Below are 21112 nucleotides of genomic sequence, written 5' to 3' on the forward strand. Positions count from 1 at the left end.
GACCCAGGCCGGCAGGCAACTGCCCTTGTTAATTACCGGAGAAGCCAACCCCGGAGCTGCGCCTGGGATTTGTCGGCCCGCGGCGGCTCCAGCCTCCAATTCTCCCCCTTGTGTCTCGCTGCCACCCAGGTGCCTGCCTGCCCCCTCTGCAGGATGGACCTGATGGACGGCTGCCAGTTCTCGCCTTCTGAGTATTTCTACGACGGCTCCTGCATCCCATCCCCGGAGGGTGAGTTTGGGGACGAGTTCGAGCCTCGAGTGGCTGCCTTTGGGGTACACAAAGCAGAGCTGCCAGGCTCGGACGAGGACGAGCACGTGCGGGCGCCCACGGGCCACCACCAGGCTGGCCACTGCCTCATGTGGGCCTGCAAAGCTTGCAAGAGGAAGTCCACCACCATGGATCGGCGGAAGGCGGCCACCATGCGCGAGCGCAGACGTCTGAAGAAGGTTAACCAGGCTTTCGAGACGCTCAAGAGGTGCACCACCACCAACCCCAACCAGAGGCTGCCCAAGGTGGAGATCCTCAGGAATGCCATCCGCTACATCGAGAGCCTTCAGGAGCTGCTGAGAGAGCAGGTGGAGAACTACTACAGCCTTCCAGGGCAGAGCTGCTCGGAGCCCACCAGCCCCACGTCCAACTGCTCCGACGGCATGGTAAGCCCCAGGGCTGGCGCCTAACCACGCCTAGCCCAATCTTCCCTGAAAGTCCCAACAACCTCCTTTAAGCAGGTGCAGCGTGTGGGGTGCTGAATTGCTCAAGAGGGGTGTGCACAGTTAGAAAGGTCCAAGAAACAACTCTGGAACAAGATTTCAATCTGACTTCCTTCCAAGTTCTGGGGGCACCTTGTAGGAGAGGGCTGGCATGTGAGATGGGGGTGGGAGGGCTGTGAATGACCAATTGGATATTTTCTCCATTCTTCAGTTTATTTCCAAAAATTAAAGCACCAGTGGATCCTGTTGTGTGCTTACCACGAACTTAATGAAGAAATGGAAAGAAAGGCTAGCACGGCCTCAGTCCCTTGCTCTGCAGAGGCCTGGCTGGTAGATGTTGATGCATTCTTTTCAGACAACGTTTGCTCCAGCGCTGCCAGCTTTTAATGTGTTTTTGCCCTGGGAAAACGTTTTCTCCCTGAATTAGTGTGGCTTCCTTCTGCTCCAATCCATTTTGCATGGTTAACCCCATGCACATTGCTGCTGAATCCCCCCCCCCCCACTTGCCTTACTGCTGCTCTCCTCTTCATCAAGCACAGAGCCTGACCTTGGTGCCCTGGCAATTTGGGGAGGGCTGAGCCTTCCTAAACCAAGCAAAAGAAGGTGATGCCGGATGCTCAGTGGACAGAGCTGGTGGCCAAGCACTGCCCCACCCCAGGTCAGAGCATCTTTCGCCAAGACCTGAAAACAAAGTTCTTTTTGTGTTTTGTATTACAGCCTGAATGCAACAGCCCTGTCTGGTCCAGGAAGAGCAGCAGTTTTGACAGTGTCTACTGTCCTGATGTACCAAATGGTAAGAACGGATCTTTGCAGAGATGCGCAAAGACTGGTTCAACCTCACATTTAGCCTGTCAGAGCAGTGTGTTCTTCCAGGCGATACTAGGGGTGGCACTGGAATAATGGTGCTCAGGGGAGGCTCTGGCAGAGCCAAATAAAGTTTATGCTCCAAACTCCTCTACCACACACACACACACACACGTGCACACACAGATATACACATGCGCACTTTTGCTTAAAATATTACTGGGGCTTTCTGACTCCAGGTTGTCCCAGGAATTGATAGACATTTACTGCAGATTTCGGCATCAGGCTATCTGTGACCACCTGACTTGTGATGTCACAGAAGACCCACAATTAAACATAAGCAAGTCTGTCTCCCTGCGGCTCTTTTTTTTTTTTTTTTAATGTTTTTCTCCTTATATCCTTAGTCTATGCCACAGATAAAAGCTCCTTATCCAGCTTGGATTGCTTATCCAGCATAGTGGATCGGATCACCTCCTCAGAGCAACCCGGCTTGCCTCTCCAGGACCCGGCTTCTCTCTCCCCAGTCGCCAGCACTGATTCCCAGCCTGCAACGCCAGGGGCGTCTAGTTCCCGGCTTGTCTATCATGTGCTATGAACTAGATGTCTAGTCCAGATCAGTTCTTCCGGGCCTGTTACACAGGGGCAAGGAGGCCCAAAAATCCAAAATCAAGACAACCTGTATATAAAGATTCCTTTCCAGCTGTAAATTTGTAAATATTATCTTGCCTCTTTATAAGAAAGTGTATTTAACTAAAAAGCCACTATTGCAAGTAATACTTCTTTGCTGTAGATGCATAATTCCAATAATATTGTTTCTGATAGCAGGCCATTTATTGAAGGTAGCTTGTTGCAATGCTTAACTTACATATAATATATATATATATATAAATATTGTAATCAAAATATTATGCCTGATGTTTAGATCTTATTTTTTCTTAAACATTAGAACACCTGGAAGTCAGTTACAAGGAATTTAAATATATTTAACTTCTGCCTTTCTCTTTAATCTTTGGTTATATTGTATTAAATAAAAAATATAGCAATCTGCCTAATGTTATATATTTTAATCATTTTCTTATAAGAAATGCATTTTTAAATGTAAGCACTGAACAGTACTTTGTGGATAATTTCAAGATATGAAAAATTTTGGAAATTCCACCATAAATAAAACTGTTTACTACAAGACATATTTTGGTTCTTGGCTTGTTAAAAAAGACCCCTAATGAAATTAGGAATCATTGACATGAAATCTTTAAGGTTGGGCTGAATAAAATCAAAGATGTCTTAATGGTTAAATCTGAATAACTAGCATCTCATGGGCCCAGTTTAAGTCCTGTTGATGTCACTAATGGAAATATATTAATGATATTTCAAGAGAGAATACAAAATAAAAAATTTCCTGTATCTTAGTTCTATACCATTTCATGCCAAGTTGTATTGTATAAAAGGGAGGTAGAAGTTACCCAAGAACATGACATAACTTTAAAGGAAAATATTGTACATAGTTACATCATCATCATCATCCTGCCTCAAAATTCCATGATACCATACTATGCTAATATGCTAATAATGTCAATGAAATATTTAAAGGTATTGGGCTTTTAAAAATGTTTTTGAATTGCCACCATAAGTAAACCAATTCAGTTAAGTGAAGCAGACTGTAGCTGTCTTGTTTGTTTTTACAGCCTTTTAAATTTTATTTTATTATATTTTGTGTATATATGCCTCTGAAGTAGGCATGTGTCTTTTCTTGTTCATTCCATAAGAGAGGGAGAAGGGCTGAGTTAAAAGAAAATATCACAGCCGCTGTCACTCTGTTAACAAGTTGTTGTGATTTGGGATTTTGTCTTTCTGTACTCATTATCCAGGAGAGTAAGGATTCCACATGAGTATGATTCAGGAGTGGCACTATAGAGATTCATATATAACTTCAGCATGATTTGAGTCACTTGCTTTTGTTCGATTCTGTGCTAGGAATATTGTCTATTTCATTTGACATTCCAGTGGAGAGGTTTAGAAATTTGTTGCTCTTAGGAGAATCAGGAAGGAAACACTATTCAAATATTGGATTGGTGTTTTATGGATCAATTTTTTAAGCATTATATTATTTTCCATTTAATAAAATTATGCAGAAAATGGAACTTTTATTTAAAATGAATGGAAACTAATTTTTCTTGTCAAGTTCCAATTATTTCTGTAACTTTGCAAGTGCATTTGATATTCTCAGGGAATATTGTAATCATTAAAATATTAGACCTTTTCCAGGGATCTGAATAGACTATAAAGGGCGATGGAGATATGATTAAAGACAATACTCTGCATGCTCAGTTGTTCAGTTAATCCCATTTCCTGTGTTCTAACACTGAGGGCTGATGTCTATCAATAAAGGACTCAGCATGAAACATCATTTGCAGCCATGTATAATTCTTCCTGGATGAGAGGCCTTAGGAAAATGGTTCTCCAATGGTTAGATCCAGAAAAATCGTCATTTTTCCAAGAAGTCAAGGGGTGAAGTGACTGGAACTGACCAAAGACTCAAGTAAGGCTGGGATTTTGCCATCTATCAGTTTTCTGGAGGGATCAATTGGGCTGCCTCTCAGCATGTGTCAGCCCATCTTATCCCAGCTGATGGAAAACATGCAACCAAGCAACTCAGATTTCTGGGAGCAACTGGGGCAATGTTCCCTTCCCCCTTGTGCAAACCGCTGGGGAGGGGGTTCCCAGGAAACAAAACTGGAAAGACTCTCCAGTCTCCTCATGCCTGGGAAATGCAAGCGCACTGAGATACATGTGAAAACAGATCCGAATGAGATCATGGAGACTGGGAAACGGGATCTGGAAGCAAGTTGCCGCATAACTTGGGTGTCTTGGTTGTCTTTACATATTTTCTCTCATTTGAATTGTGCCAGTGAGATAAAATATTGGCCATATGCGTACACAAATTCCTCCTTAAAATGCCATTCTTACAAATACTTGATCTGAGAGTGGTATTTCCTGAGACCCTCTCTTCGGGGTTCTAACAGTTACTGGATGAACATGGTAATTTAATTCTCTGATTGTGGAGGTGGTGATTCTCAGAATCATATTAGAGAGCAGCTATTTGTAACTTCAGAGAAGAGCTACTTAAATAGCAAAGTAACTGAAAATATCACCGCTGAGCCTCCCACACTGTACCCCAAGCCACAACATCATATTTATTCCCCCAGAGAAGTCTGATTATAAACATTTTAGTTGACTAGTGATTAGGCTTATAAGATAAAAAATACCACTAAAATTATTACCGTCTGAAAATCTTATACAAACATTCCTTTATAAAAGAGAAAATAAGACAAACCCTATCTCCGTTTATACTGCCTAATTCATTCCAATATACATTAAGCAGAGAATCATCACAAAGCAGCAACTAGAAACTACTGAGTCCTTATCACTATGCACATAAGGAAACTGAGTCTTAAGAAATTTAATAACTTGCCTAAGAATACACACCAGCTAGCTATTTGAGCTGCTTCACATCCTAGGTTCCAGGAAGCTCAGGCAAAAGTTAAAAGGCTTCTTAGGACTTAGTATAGGAAATCCCAGAACATTACTTCTGCTACATTCATTGGGTCAGACAAGTTAGAACCAGCCCAGAATCAAAGAGAAGCAAATCAATTCCATTTTTAAGTGGTAAAAATAGAAACAAACTTGTATCCATAGTTACTCTACCACAACCACTGGTATATCTTCGGTATTCACTCTTTCAATTTCCTTACCTTCACCCATTCCACTCTATGGTTTCTGTGTCTGTCACCGTCTATGGAAAAAGTCAGTGGACTATTTCAGTCTTACACTCCTAAGTCAGATGTCTTCCCTAATATGTTTGTCATTTGAAGCTCATGGAGAAAATGGAATTCAAAGCTACTTTTATTTGGGAACAAAAAAAAACTGCTTGAAATCCACACAGTTTTTCAAAGTATAAATGCATTTCTAATGAATTTTTACAATAAACACTAAAATATATTTACATGAGAAGGGGGGAGAGAATTCCTATCCATTGGTGCACTCCACAAATGGCTGGGCTTGGGTTGGGATGAAGCTGTGAACTGGGTATTCTATCCAGGTCTCTCATGTGCCCAGTTACAAGAGCCTTCACCACTGTCTCCCAGGATCTGCATTAACAAGAAGCTGGAGTCAGGAGCCAGAGCTGAGAATTGATTGCAAGTGCTCCATTGTTGGCCACTGGAATAAATGACCACCCCACCATTAACTTTTTGAAGTAACCTTGTGTATTCAACAGCATTTTTAAAATCTCTTGGAAGTCTCAATGGTACCTTACCTTCAACTCAATATCATCCAGTAGATATATCATCTTTCCCCTTTCTTTAAACCTGGCTCCTTTCTGGTATTGACTATTACATTGAATGACATCACCGGTTGTATAAATATAAAATTTAGGACATATTCCTGTTTTCTCTCTTTTCATCTCCCTTACCATCTTGTCTAATGCATCACACAAATCCTATGAATTCATTCTTGTAAATACCTCTCAAATCTGTACCCTTAGTCCAAACTCTGGCTATCTCTCGCCAGGAATATCTTAAGATCCTCTTAACCTGTCCTCCATCTAGTGATAGCAACCAAGTTTTCTATGGGAACTGTGTGTTTCCTTATCTCATGTCAGTCAGGTGCAGTTGATGGTACCAGTTGACTCTAGAAGTGAACAAATTATTCATCCCTGACCATGAGCATATCCTCCTTTCATAGCCAGAATGATTTATTTCACAGATGGACAAGTTACCCATGTTTTTCAGTGAGTGTTAGTCCTGGGATATTGGCTAAAACTGTAAGGAAAACGGAATTCTCTTTCTTCTGGGGTGGTAACATCGAAATGTTTGCCTCTAGCCTATCAGCTGTCTCCTCACTCCCAGGAGGGGAGGTCCTGCTTAGCAATAAAACCAGCACAGGAGAAATCAGAGCTATGATGCAGAGAGATTTGTTCCTGAAAACATCATTGAGCAACCAGCTCCTAAAATGTCTGCCTATCTGCTTTTTCAAGTTTTGGAGCCAACAAAGGACAATAGTATGGTTGGGAACTTTGTTAATTGAAACAGAAGTAATGCTGCATAATGCCGCTTTAATCTCTTCTGCATATTGCATCTGAAGCACTTGTCTCAGAATACTCACCTGATCATGTCAACCATTCCATTTTCCCTAGCAGCGTACTGCATATTAACCAGCAAGCTGGCTAATATGAAGACCTGTAAGGTTTTGCATGCCTGTCTTGTATCTTCCTTACTAGAATGACCTTTTTCTGGTCAAGTGCTCTATTTACTTTAGCCATAGAGGAGACTTCACAAATTATTTGTTTCCATTTCATTGGAAAGGCAGAGAGGGAGGGGAGGGGAAGGGAGGGAGGGAGGGGAGGGGAGGGGATGGGAGACTGTAAGGTCTCCAAATATCAACAGTAGCTGAGACTTGGCCAGGCCAAGCCAGGAACCAGAAACTCAATCCTAAATTCCCACCTGGGTGGCAGGAACCCAAGTACTTGAGCCATCATCTGCTCCCAAGATGTGCATTTGCAGGAACCTGGAAAGAAGCAGAGATGAGACCGCACTCCAGGCACTTCAATATGGAACGCATACATCCGAAGCTCCACGAAATGCCTGCCCAAAAGGAGACTTTCATCTATCGCCATATTCCCACCATGTTCTCCCTGTCTGCAATGCTCTTCTCTCCTCTACTGCATCTGGTCAATTCCTGCTCTTCTTTTAGATCGCAGCTCAGGCATCAAACTCAAGGCAAGTTTTTCCCAAGCCCTCTCTCATTCTGTGGCATCATCTATCTTTTCTCTGAATTGTATCTCATAATGGAAATTATGCACGCATTTCTATGATTCTTAACACTTGTTTGTCCCATTATGAAGCTTCTAAAATAACCCAAAAGGGGCCGGTGCTGTGGTGTAGTAGGCTAAGCCTCCGCCTGCTGCGCTGGCATCCCGTATGTGCCCCAGTTCGTGTCCCTGCTGCTCCTCTTCCAATCCAGCTCTCTGCTATGGCCTGGAAAAGCAGCAGAAGATGGCCCAAGTGCTTGTGCCCCAGCACCCCCATGGGAGACTCAGAAGAAACTCCAGGTTCCTGGCTTCAGATTGGCAAAGCTCTGGCCTTTGCTAGAGTGGAAAGGGAAGTGTGCTAGTGGATGGAAGACCTTTCTCTCTGTCTCTCCCTCTCTCTGTCTGTAACTCTACCTCTCAAAGAAACAAAATAAAAAATCATTAAAATAAAATATTCCAAAAAGATTGCGTTTGGAGTTTCCAGCTAACTGAGCACATGGAGGTTCCTGCAGAGTGGCCCTCTTGGAGAGGGCATGGAAGCTGCATAACCCTTCCCACATTCCTTGTCCCGTGCAGCTCTTCCTCTGTATCATGTGTAGATTCTTTTTTTTTTTTTTTTTTTTTTGACAGGCAGAGTGGACATTGAGAGAGAGAGACAGAGAGAAAGGTCTTCCTTTTTGCCGTTGGTTCACCCTCCAATGGCCGCCGCAGCGCGCTGATCCGAAGGCAGGAGCCAGGTGCTTCTCCTGGTCTCCCATGGGGTGCAGGGCCCAAGCACTTGGGCCATCCTCCACTGCACTCCCTGGCCACAGCAGAGAGCTGGCCTGGAAGAGGGGCAACCGGGACAGAATCCGGCGCCCCGACCAGGACTAGAACCCGGTATGCCAGCGCCACAAGGCGGAGGATTAGCCTAGTGAGCTGCGGCGCCGGCCTCATGTGTAGATTCTTTGTCATCAATCAGTAAATATAAGGAAAGGACCTCCGTGAATTCTGTGAGCCACTCTAGCAAATTAGTCAAATTCAAGGAGGCGGATTATAGCCAGTTGGTCAGAAGCGAAACAAACTGGAGCTGGAGATTGACACTGGAATTTGGGCGGGTCTTATGAGACTAAGCCCTCATCCTGTGTCTCATCCTGTGGGATCTAATCCATCTCCAAGTAGATTATTTTGAAGTTTGAAGTTGAATTTAATTAGAGGACATCCAGCTAATTTCCACAGTCAACAAATTACTACTTGCTTGGTGTGGGAGGGGACCTCCACACATTTGAGGTTCCATAAGTATTTCACGAAGGTGCCATTCCTATTTCCCAGATATAGATACACACACACACACACATATTCTGTGTGTGTAGGCCAGATACTGTATTTGTATGTATAATGGATAAACTGATATTGCTGAACTACTGAACATTTTTTCATGGTGTGATCTACTCTCATTTTTGAAACTCTTAGTCATAGAAATTCTTGACATCATTTTCTATTGGCTATCTGAAATTTTTGTTTTGTGTTGAGTTCTTGTATTGAACTCTGTTATTCTAGCCACCCATTAATATTTGTGTGTTAGGATTCTGATGCGCAGACTCTTCTCTGGTTTATTGTGGACTTATTTTTAACTTCCGTAGCTTCACCTTCTGCTGATTTAAGACAGTAGAGATGCTTCTACTACTGCCTTATCTCTAGCATCTTCTAAGGGAGGCTGACCTCTGTGCAGCCCGATTGGCCTGTTAATTAGGGATGAGAACCTGATCTTGGAGTAGACGATCCATTTATCTGCATAGGTTAATTCAAGCACATGCACTGAGATAAGCAGGCTCTTTTTCTTAGGAATTCACAGTTAGAAACAGATATATGAATTACCAGTTAGTAATGGGAACCAACTTAAAAGGTCATGATGTTGAATGGACCTTGTCTGTTAAATATGAGTGGGAATAAGAGAGGGAGGAGATGTACAGTTTTGGACATGCTCAATCTGACGTGCCCCAAATGGTAGAGTTAGAAATGTGCCAGGGTAGGCCGGCGCCACAGCTCAATAGGCTAATCCTCCGCCTGCAGCGCCGGCATACCGGGTTCTAGTCCTGGTCGGGGTGCCGGATTCTGTCCCGGTTGCCCCTCTTCCAGGCCAGCTCTCTGCTGTGGCCCAGGAGTGCAGTAGAGGATGGCCCAAGTGCTTGGCCCTGCACCCCATGGGAGACCAGGATAAGTACCTGGCTCCTGGCTTTGGATCAGCGCGGTGTGCTGGCTGCAGCGCGCCGGCCGTGGCGGCCACTGGAGGGTGAACCAACAGTAAAGGAAGACTGTCTTTGTCTCTCACTGTCCACTATGCCTGTCAAAAAAAAAAAAAAAAAAAAAAAAAAAAAAAGAAAGAAAAAAGAAAAAAGAAAAAGAAATGTGCCAGGGGATTCCAATTCAATCCTATCAAGGTGGCATGTACCAATGCCATCTCACTAGTCCCAGTGATCAGTTTCAGTTCACAATTGATCATAATGATAAGACTAAGAGTCAAAGGGATCACATAAACAAGACTAGTGTCTGCTAATACTAACTGATATAATTAAAAAGGAGAGAACGATCCAACATGGGAAGCAGGATACACAGCATACCCATAGAATGGCAGATGTCCTAAATAGCACTCTGGCCTCAGAATCAGTCCTTAAGGCATGCGGATCTGGCTGAAAAGCCCATGAGAGTATTTTAGGCATGGAAAGTCAAGACACTCTGGCAAAAAAAAAAAAAAAAAAAAAAAAAAAAAAAAAAAAAACACAACAAACCTAAATGAAAGATCTCTGCAAGTGAGATCCCAGTGGAAAGAATGGGGCCATCAAAGAAAGAGGTACCTTTCTCTGAAGGGAGGAGAGAACTTCCACTTTGATTATGACCTTGTCTGAATAAGATCAGAGTTGGTGAACTCAAAATGCTTCCATAGCCTTGGCAACTCATGACAAGAGCCTAGGGTGATTACTGATGCCATAAACAAGAGTGTCAATTTGTTAAGTCAACAACAGGTGTGGCCAGCGCCCGGCTCAATAGGCTAATCCTCCGTCTGCGGTGCTGGCACACCAGGTTCTAGTCCCAGTTGCCCCTCTTCCTGTCCAGCTCTCTGTTGTGGCCCAGGAGTGCAGTGGAGTATGCCCCAGGTCCTTGGGCCCTGCACCCTCATGGGAGACCAGGAGAAGTACCAGGCTCCTGCCTTCGGATCAGGCGATGCACCGGCCACAGCGGCCACTGGGGGAGGGGGGTGAACCAACAGAAAAAGGAAGACCTTTCTCTGTCTCTCTCTTTCTCACTGTCCACTCTGCCTGTTAAAAAAAAAAAAAAAGGAATCACTGTGCACTTACTGCCCATGTAGGATCTCTGTCCTTGTGTTGTACAATGTGAATTAATGCAATAACTAGCACTCAAACAGTACTTTACACTTGGTGTTTCTGTGTGGGTACAAACTGTTGAAATCTTTAATTAATATATACTAAATTGATCTTCTGTATGTAAAGATAATTGCAAAATGTATCTTGATGTGAATGGAATGGGAGAGGGAGCGGGAGATGGGAGGCTTGTGGGTGGGAGGGAAGTTATAGAGGGGTAAGCCACTGGAATCCAAAAGCTATACTTTGGAAGTTTATTTAAAAAATGTTTAAAAAAGTAATTTAAAATATTTTAAAAAAGAAAGATTATGATGGCCAAATACAGACAGAAATTATGAGGGAATAGAAGAAGTCATTTGCAAGTAGGCTGGATTATATTCAGAGACAGAAATAGGACACAGTACCCACTATGAGCTCTCTATTTGCAGTAGGTCTGGGGCCCAGGACAAGAGCTGAAGTTGAATGCCAGCTTTACCACTAATGAGCTAATTTAGGTAAATTACTTAAATTCTCAAAACCTGTTTTCTCACATACAAATGTGGATGATAGACTATAAATCACTGCAGAAGTGAGAACTGCCTGAAATAAAACACAAAAAATATTTAGCCTAGTGCATGATACATAACAAATACTCATCAAATTATGATTTAAAAGAAATTTGTGTTTTAACTTCAGAATAAAGGCATGAAGACTCCTGAGAGGGCACCTTTGGAACCATTTTGATTCCAGAAACACCCCCAGCTCTACTACCCAAGGACCCAAATGAGTCCTCTTCATCCTTATGAATACTGTATATGAGCTGACTCATTCAAAGTATTTCCTATGGAAATCTATAGGTTTTTTTCTTTAGTGGACCACTGATATTTTCAGTGACCAACAAAAGTTTTCATTTTTGATGACAACATCCAAATGGCCAGAATTGAACTCATCTTCTCCCACATTTCTCATTTCATTGTGTTGTATCATGAACAAGCAATTATAGAATCATTTTTTGATTCTTCCCTTTCTTCAAAGTAATTAATTTTATATGCTGGGAACATAAGGCAAAGGGGAATTGTAAATTTAGTAGCAGTGGTAACAACAGAGAAACAACAGTGTATTTCTCAGTTGGCATAATTTTCCACATTACAATATTTTTTAAATCAGTTTGAGTTTTATAGCCTTTTTTCACTCAAAAAGATTTTCAAATTGGATACCTTATGATCATTGGGATTTTACAGTCAAAGAAATGTGGTTACAGTTAAAAAGGGGCATTTATTAAAGTTTTTTTTTTTTACCAGAAACTGGGTTTAACATGTATTATTAATGTGAACATTAGTAGACAAAAGTAATTATCTCCATTCATGGAGTAGTCACGGTGTGCCTAAAACTCTCTGATATGCATTATATAGAGAAAGCATAAAGCAACTCAAGAACCTGGGTGTTACCACACCAAGCTATTGCCGAGGAAGGCTCACACACAAAGTATACGTGAAAATAATCAGTTTACAAGTGGGATTCTTGGATATGTTCCTATTACAACCCTAGGCACCAACGAAAATTCACTGGAAACCTGAGGCAAGGCAAGTGTTTGAGCCAACAAGTAAGATTTTTTTAATGGTGTTTATAGAGGGAGGGTGCAGTCAGGAGGATTAATTAAAAGGATTTTGTAATAGCCCATGTGTGAGGGGATGTCCACTAGCTCCTGCAGAATTAGCCAGCACAAGAGTTTTCAATGAACATTGTTGACTGATTAAACCATTGAGGTTGTATCTGCATGATGCCAGACATCTGGATATAAAGAGTGAAATCCAGTCATCCAGATGTTAAGGTTACATGATATGTCACCTTCAGACATTCAGAAACAGTTAACATTGACTGGCATTGAGTTAACTCAGCCTGACCATGTATCAATTACTATTCTTTTATTTTTTTGCTAGGAAATGTTTAATCAGGTTGCAGGTGTTGATGAATCTCTAAAATTCAAATGATACAACAGACAGATGAATATCAAAACAAATGAGAACTAGCAAATGAAGAAAGATCAGAGATGGATTTTAAACACTATTGTAATTTCTCTTCCTATTCAAAGAATTTCCATTGGGTTGGGTGTCTCAAGCTTACAGCATTACAATTCTCTAAGTGACTATTATTTTTTTTCATGTAACAGCTAACTCTTTGAAACTATTTCACAGACAATTAAATGTTAACACTTTCCTTCTGTGAGCGCTCTGTGTGCTCAGTTAAAATGTGATATAAAAAGTGAAGCACTGTTATAACATATTCATTTCACTGAAAAGTAAATATTCTCCTCCTAAACAATATTAGATTTAATTTTTAAGATCTTAATTTTGCTAAAATCATATTGCTACAATTAAGTAATGATGACAATATAAAAAAGGTCTTTGAAATATTATCTCCAAAATTAAAGTAAATATAACTTGAAAACAACAGCATTACTTGAAAATATGCCTTTTAATCAACCTGATTTTACGTCCCTATGCTAACCTAATTTGTTGAGAGGTGCCAGTTTGGATAAAATAACTGGATAAATGGGTATTTTCATGTGCCTGATGATACAGTGATCAACTGTTTTGGGGTTGGACCATATATTTTCTCTTGAAGATATTACCCATCTTTTGAGTTACTTTTGAATCATTTGTTTGGTTCTACAGTCTCTGAAAAAAGATAACAGAAACAGGGAAAATGAGCTAGCAACACAGGAAAGTGGTAAGAGTGACTAAGATGATTTCTTGGGTGACTAAGCCCACAATTACTGACTTCAGTTGTTAAAAGAAGTTGAGAGGGCACCTAAACTCGTGGCTAAAAAGGTTCAAAGTATGATTTATTTATTTATTTATGTTAAACTCGGTTGTGTATTCCTTCGAAGCAGAAGTATTCTCTGAATTCCTAGTATGTAAAAAGTAAAAATAACTACTCACGGAATAAGTTTCTATATTTTTGTGCTAATTTGTCTAGATATGTAGATCTTCTATTGGAGGAATTCAAGTTTCTTTCCATATTTAATTGTAGATCACAAAATCCACCCTGTTAATCTCTGTTAGAAAGACAGGATATATGATATGAATGGTCCCATACAAATTTAGAATCTATTTAATGTGAAGAAATGTGTAGCTGCTACAAAGACATCATCAGTCTTAATAACAGAGTTATAAATAATTGCATAAAAACAGACTGCCAATATTTGAATAGCAGAAACTTTTTATCAAGTTGCTTGAAGATTTTGAAATATTTTCAGACTTTCTCGGCTGGAAGGATAGATGTCCTTTATTTGGACATATTGCCAACTCAAAGCCTCCAAAAGCCCTCTCAGAATGATATATAAACAAGAGTCCTTTCACCCACCTCTGGACTGGAATGTGACAGCTGGTTAGTGTGAGCATAGCAACACCACACAACAATGCCAAACAGGATGACTGGCTTACCTAATCAAAAATAGAGCATCAAAGTAAAACTGCTCAAATTAGATTTCTGGCCAAGACAGAAAGGTTAAATTTTCTGTAATGGCAATAAAGTCTCTAGGAACCTTGATGACCGCAAAGTTCATTTGTATTATCAAAGAAATTCAAGTTGTGAGTTGATAACTCAACAGTTTTCTTTTTTAAATGTTATTTATTTTATGTAATTTGTTTTGAAAGGGAGAAACAGAGAGAGAGAATAAGAGAGAGGATAGAGAGAGAAAATCTTCCATCCAGTGGTTCTCTCCCTAAATGCCTGCAACAGCCAGGGCTGGCCTGGGACAAATCCAGGAGCCAGAAACTCCACATATGAGTCTCCCACATGGGTGGCAGGGACTCAGGCACTTGAGCTGTCGTCTGCTGCCTCCTAGGGTGTGCATTTGGAAGCAAAATAGCCGGGACTTGAGCCAACTATTCCAATATAGAAGACCAGTATCTCTAGCTGTATGCTAAACCACTGTTTCATGATGCTTGCCCAAGTTTTTAAACATTATATTGAGGCATTTGTGGTCTTTCTGATCCAACATGAAGAATGTAGAAAGTGATAATGTAGAATAATTAAGGGAATACACTTTGAAGTAAGACGGCCCTGATTACAAGTTCCTGTCTTATATATACATTGATCACATTACTTTCCAGCTTTGCACTTTATTTTCCTGAGTTAAAAAATAGGATTTCCAATGCTCACCTCCTCCAGCTGTTTTTGGGATACTTTTGTATATGCTCTAAAGTTAGTTCCTAGTATGTAGAATGTATGCAATACATGGAGACAGCTACTTTTTACCTTTTAGTGACACGTAGAATTCATACAAAATTCTGGGTGACAGGATACTGAGAAATATTTCCCCATATGTTATTCTTTTTTTCTTAGAGAGTATATACATTTATTAATTTGCTCATAATTGCAAATTGTTCTTTAAAGAGGTTATACCGTTATACATTCCCACCAAAAGTACATATACAAAGCATGTCTATTTCCTATTTTTATGAACACTATTTCTCCAGATATTTTAGCCTCTGATAGAGGAAAAATGCTATCTTTATTGCTTTTTATAAAACATTTATTTTATCACCTTATTCATGAGTTAAAATTCTTCTTAACCTATGGGTCTGAAAACTTGCTCTTTGCCTAAGAATGGCAACTCCACAGTGAACTCACTTTGGTTGGCAGTCTATGTGGACATGAGTACAATATGAATATGCTCCATCCAGAATGAGGATACACTAATCAGAATCAAATGCGAGGAATCCTCCTGAAGTTTGAAGAGTGGGTTTAGACTGTACTTCCTCCCCGTCTGGATTTTCCTAAATGCTGGACTCCTGGAACCAATCGCTACTGGATACCAAGGGAGGTTTGCTCTGCTGCCACATGAAGATGCCCACTGTATCTGGGGCCAGCATTTTCTAGTTGAGACAACACGAATATGGAAGAGGAACAGGCATTTGGTGTAGCAGTTACGATAACCTCATTACACATTGGTGTTTCCGTCTCCAGCTCCTGACTCCAGCTTCCTGCTAACACAGACCCTGAGAGGCAGTTACTGATGGCTCTACATGGGAGACATATATTGAGCTCCTGTCTTCTCTGTCCAGCCATTGCAGGCATCTGGGACTGAACCTGCAGAGGAGAGCTCTCTGCCTCGCAAATAAAATAAAATAAAAAATAAAAATCTGGAAGGCTTGTAAAGCAGATTGTTGCAGCCTACTTAGAGAGCTTCTGATGTAATAAGTCTAGTTTGGGTCCTGAAAGGAGCCTGGTGATTATTCTCCTGGTCTCTGGACCCCATCCCATGAATGCAAATGTATATATTTGCACTGTTGTAGATAACTGAGCTCTACAACTAAGGTGGAGAGGATTCTATACATGAGATTCAACATAATGTACATCAGTAATCCTCATCCTACCTTAAATACTTGCAACCTTGTAGCTGAAACTTATTTTATCTATCCCGTGAAAGAGTTCACACTTAACAGTATCAAAGTATGAAAGAGAGAAACTGCTAACTGGAACAATTTAATAGTAGTAAATATTTTACATTTGGACATGGTTAGAAAATGGGGTTGACCTTTAGGAAATTTCATATCAGCCTTGTTTCCATCCCACTGTGTACCGTGAAGTCATGGGCTAGATTGTTATAGGAGTAAGCCTTAAGACTATTCTGGGAAGTAGTCTGCTTAGAGGTAGTGTAGGTCTCTCAAACCAGATTTTAGAATTTGGATGAACATTTTTTAAAGTGTTTACTTACTTATTTATATTTTATTTGAAATGCAGAGCAGATCTTCCACCTGCTGGTTTACTCCTTAAATGCTTGAAACAGCCAGGATTGGGCCAGGCAGAAGCCAAGAGCTCCATCAGGGTCTCCCACATAAATGGCAGGGACCCAAGTAGTTGCGACATGATGTGCTGCCTCCTGGGGTTCACGTTAGCAGCAAGCCAGATGGGAAGCAGAGTGTGCCTCGCACCCAGGCACTCCAATGTGGGATGTAGGTTTACGAAGCATGGGCTTAACATGCCGTACCACAATGCCTGCCCAGGATGGGCATTTAGATAGGATTTCTCTTAAAGCAGTCACTCTTAAAATTCCCATTGAGAAATCCAGTTTCCAGTTTAGGAAATTGGAAAATTCTGAAACAGGAATTGCCTGCATGTTATTAAAACTACCTAAAGGATTAGACTTTTAGACAGCAATAAACTAGAATATCTTTTTTTTTTGCTTTAAAAAAAATCTAAAAATATATTGACCCAAAAGATAGCCTCATATAATTTGAGACATTCACATAAAAGTGACAGACTAAATACTTTAGCCCGAAGATATGTTTAGGCAGGAGAGAGTAAACATAAACAAATTGGTTTTCCCCTTTTTGTGTTTGTCTAATAAAAAAATATTTAATAAAATTCCAAAATTAATGATTTCAAACTTTCTGAAAGACTCTAGGATTTTGTTTTTATTTTTTAAATGTTTATTTATGTTCTTTTTTATTTGAAATGGGCTGGGGAGCTCCTCTATCCAAATGCCCACAACAGTGAGGCCTGAGCCAGACTGAAGCCAGGAACCCTGAACTCATCCAGGCCTCTCCCGGGGTTGCAGGGCACCACGTACCTGAGCCATCATCCACTGTGTCCAGGTGCCCAATAGCAGGAAGCTGGATCCCAAAGGTGGAACTTGAGCCCAGGTGCTCTGATATGAAATGCAGCACCCTGAGGGGCAGCATCACCTGCTGTGCCACAAGAATGCCACGACAAACTACGATTTCTAAGCACATATCACTGTGCATAGCAGAAGTTATAGAAGGCTCATTAGTAAAGTCACTTACCTAAAAGTACTACTTTTGTTTTGGTTAATTTTAAGGTTTTAATAAAATCTTTTTTAAAGATTTATTTATTTATTTATTTGAAAGTCAGAGTTACACAGAGAGAGAAGAGCCAGACATATAGAAAGAGAGAGGTCTTCCATCCACTGGTTCACTCCCCAGTTGGCCACAACGGCCAGAGCTGTGCCAATCCAAAGCCAGGAGCCAGGAGCTCCCATATGGGGCTCCCATATGGGTGCAGGGGCCTAAGCACACTTGGACCCTCTTCTACTGCTTTCCCAGGTCCCAGCAGAGAGCTGGATCGGAAGAGGAACAGCCGGGATTAGAACTGGTGCCCATATGGGATGCTGGCAGTGCAGGTGGTGGGTTTACCCGCTACACCACAGCACCGGTCCCATAAAACCTTATTTTGATGCCACAGTCTATGTTTTCTCCATCCTGTCTGCTCTCTAAATTTTGGCCCTTATTTTTCTAATTTTAAAAGGTTTTCAGAATGAAAAATTAATTCTTAAATATTAACAAATATATGAGATAATATAGTGTAAAGTGCTACTAAACTATGTTCTATTAATAAAGAAACATATCCATTACATTTTGATTGGTATAAGTGATTGCAAATATCTAGAATCATTGTGCTCTTCAACATATCTCAGTCCATATGGTTATTCAAGCTTAAGTGAGAGATGCATTTTTAATTCTCATATACTGTGCTAGGCAAAGTCATCCCTTTTTAAATCAATGAATTATAAAAGAAGAGTGTTGCCCCAATTCCTACAGCTCACTGTGTAGGTTTCTCATTGTTAGACTAATCCCCTCCGGAGGTTAATTTGTAAAATCATGGCTATTAAGTTTCATGTGTTATATTTACTGTGGTACTTGGAAACATTGACAAAGCGTTGAGTATCTCTGGAATGTCCATTCTAGCTTTACTCATGGAGCCATATCATGAAAGACTTCTATTTTTACAAATGATATTTTCAATTATTTTATGCATTAGCTTCCAGTAAAGCTTCAGTCCCAAGTAATGCCATTCTTTAGAACGCTGCACTCTTTCACATAGTATTTGTATTTTTCATTCACAGCTATTTCATGCAAAGAATGACACTGCATTTAGATGAGTGAACTATGGAAATAATTACCCCAGTATTTTTTACATTCAAGTTTTCTGTTTTCTGTAAATTTCCCAAATAGACACTTACATAATAGAAATAGAACAGTGAAAAGAAACCTATACAAACTCTTCTCATACCAACACTTTCCAATCTGTGATTTCTTTTTTAGTCAGCGTTTTAAAAGAGCTCTAATGTTTTCGGAGTTGTTTGCACATGGATATGCAGAGCCTCATTAGATGTAACTGTATCCAGGAAGAATGGGTTAGGAGAGAAGGAAATGCAGGTGGTAGGCACCGGGATACTTACCAGACTTACTGAAAATTAAGCTCATTCAGATCTCTGAACAAAGGCTTCGGAAAATTCATTGGAGTGTATTTCCTTCCCTGATGCCCGAGTTGTCACTGAGACCACTGTCTAGAAAGTGCTCCTCTCCAAATAGATTGTTTGTATCCATTCTTTAAAAAAGGACATTGCTAATTTAAAGTCACACACAAATATTAATTTCAGCCAAAGAACTCACCACAAGTCTATTTTAGAGCCAAGAACATGCACTGACTATGTGACATCAATACCTCTGCTTCTCATTAACCATCTGTCCAGTGGAATCTTTAGTTTTAGTTTTCACTAAAATATAGTAGCTTATTTTAACTCCCTTTTCATAATTGTATTACTTTTTGCAATTATAAGACGTAAGTATTTAGTGGCTGGCACTGTGGCATAGCAGGTTAAAGCCACTGCCTGCAGTGCCAGCATCCCATATATGGGCACTGGTTAAAGTCCTGGCTGCTCCACTTCCAATCCAGCTCTCTGCTATGGCCTGTGAAAGCAGTGGAGGATGGCCCAAGTCCTTGGGCCCCTGCACCCGCATGGGAGACCTGGAGGAAGCTCTTGGCTCCTGGCTTCGGATCGGCGCAGCTCTGGCTGTTGTGGCCAATTGGGGAGTGAGCCAGCAGATGGAAGACCTCTCTCTCTCTTTCTCTCTCTCTCTGACTCTGCCTCCCTCTAACTCTTTCAAGTAAATAAATAAATCTTTAAGAAAAGACAGATGTATTTAATATATATCTAAAACTTAATCACTTTTAAATGTAGGTTTATTACTAGTGTATTGCTGTAATTAACAGTGTATTGCTAGTAATTTTTTTCAGTGAACAGAGCCATCTTTTGTGGAAAAAAATTACAGCTACTTAGAGTCATTTTGAGAATATTTTAGAATTTGTAGGATAATATTGGGTCTTTACTGAAGGCAAACCATGAATGACTTTGAAAGTTTTCATAAAATCCAGTAAAGAACATGAAGACACATACTTCATGTGAACTTTCCTTACAAGTTTTCAGAAAAAATATTTTGATGAAAATGATGGACTATGAGTTAACAACGAAGAAAGCAAGATCAGCCAATCAGATGTTCAGGCCTGATGCTGCTGACAAAGAATACAAGGGATTGTAGGAAAGTATGCTTTGTGGCTGCTGTGAAGAAAAATCCAGACAAAGGAAAAAAGAGAAAGAAGAAAAGAAGAACAGGAAGGAAGGAAAGTAGGAAGGAAGGAGCAGGGAGGGAAGTATCATTACATTCTTAGAATTATATCTATGAACCACGCAGAATCTGCTGTCTTTGTGTTAATATCTCATTGACATGAGAATTGTGTTGTAATAAATTATCATGCATTTGCTGGGATCCTGAGAATCTAATGGATTAATAAAATCCTTGAAAAAATAAAAAAGGAGACAGACAAAAGGCACCTGGAACACATCCCTTCATTGTTTCCAGCTCCCTTTCTTAATCCCTTTCTAGGTTTTCTTTCTCTTTTTTTATTATAGAGGCATATACGTTCATATTTCAAATATGCTCCCAGTGAATTATGAACCCCAAATAAACGTGAGTAATGTGCGTAATGCTCGCCTCTAAAGGACTTCAGCTGGGCTGCATGGTTTATAGCTGATAAGTCAGTCTTTCACTGCAATGATGTATTCACTGCACTAAGAACCATTTTCATTGTAAATTAATTCTTGAAACGCTGGCTGTAAATGTCATCAGAATCATTACCCAATCCACTCCCAGAAGCAGTGACTCTGTCAGTCGGCTGCAGGTGCTGGCTTCTAACAGGAAGGTGCTCCAAACTAAACACATTAAACCATGACTCCATTCTTAAGGGCAACTCCTTTCAAAGGCCTCTTTACTTCATGCTGCTTGGCAAAGGGATTAATGGATGCCATTTCTGATATGCAACTGGCTTCGGGGCTTTTCCTGTGCCCTTGCAGAAGGAGGTACTCCTGAGTGCCTTTTAACAAATGTATTCCCTAAACGTTCCTTCCTTAGAAGGCTACCCTAGTTTAGCTGGAGTTCATCTTCTCACGCCTCTGTTGGGAATACAGGGACTTAAGTTGTAACCACTTCTCATGTCTATGTGTAGTCACCAGTGCGCTAGGAATTATGGAAAGGAGCAAAAGAATGTGAGAAAACAGTGTTGTTCTTGAAGAGCTTGGTTTGTGTGTGTGTGGGGCGGGGGGTGTGTGTGAACCAATCCTATGCAGGTGCATCAGGGAAGT

The 21112-nt window shown here is 40.7% G+C and overlaps 1 protein-coding gene and 1 long non-coding RNA gene across 2 annotated transcripts; one reads left to right on the forward strand and one right to left on the reverse strand.

Moving 5' to 3' along the window:
- On the forward strand, nt 1-2700 carry MYF5 (myogenic factor 5). The gene is given in 3 exon segments (NM_001319577.1): nt 1-654; nt 1429-1504; nt 1920-2700. Coding segments are annotated over 3 exon segments (768 nt in total). The 5' UTR covers nt 1-153; the 3' UTR covers nt 2111-2700.
- A 2700-nt stretch (nt 2701-5400) lies between these two features.
- LOC149123552 (uncharacterized) lies at nt 5401-19298 on the reverse strand. The gene is made up of 2 exons (XR_016216214.1): nt 18872-19298; nt 5401-5663 (listed from the first exon to the last, which is right to left on the reverse strand). It is a non-coding gene; the product is annotated as an uncharacterized LOC149123552 (long non-coding RNA).
- Between the last annotated feature and the right edge of the window lie 1814 nt (nt 19299-21112).

The sequence above is a fragment of the Oryctolagus cuniculus genome, chromosome 11 (assembly GCF_051225735.1).
Source record: "Oryctolagus cuniculus isolate XC-2025 breed Fujian yellow rabbit chromosome 11, ASM5122573v1, whole genome shotgun sequence".
NCBI lineage: Eukaryota > Metazoa > Chordata > Mammalia > Lagomorpha > Leporidae > Oryctolagus > Oryctolagus cuniculus.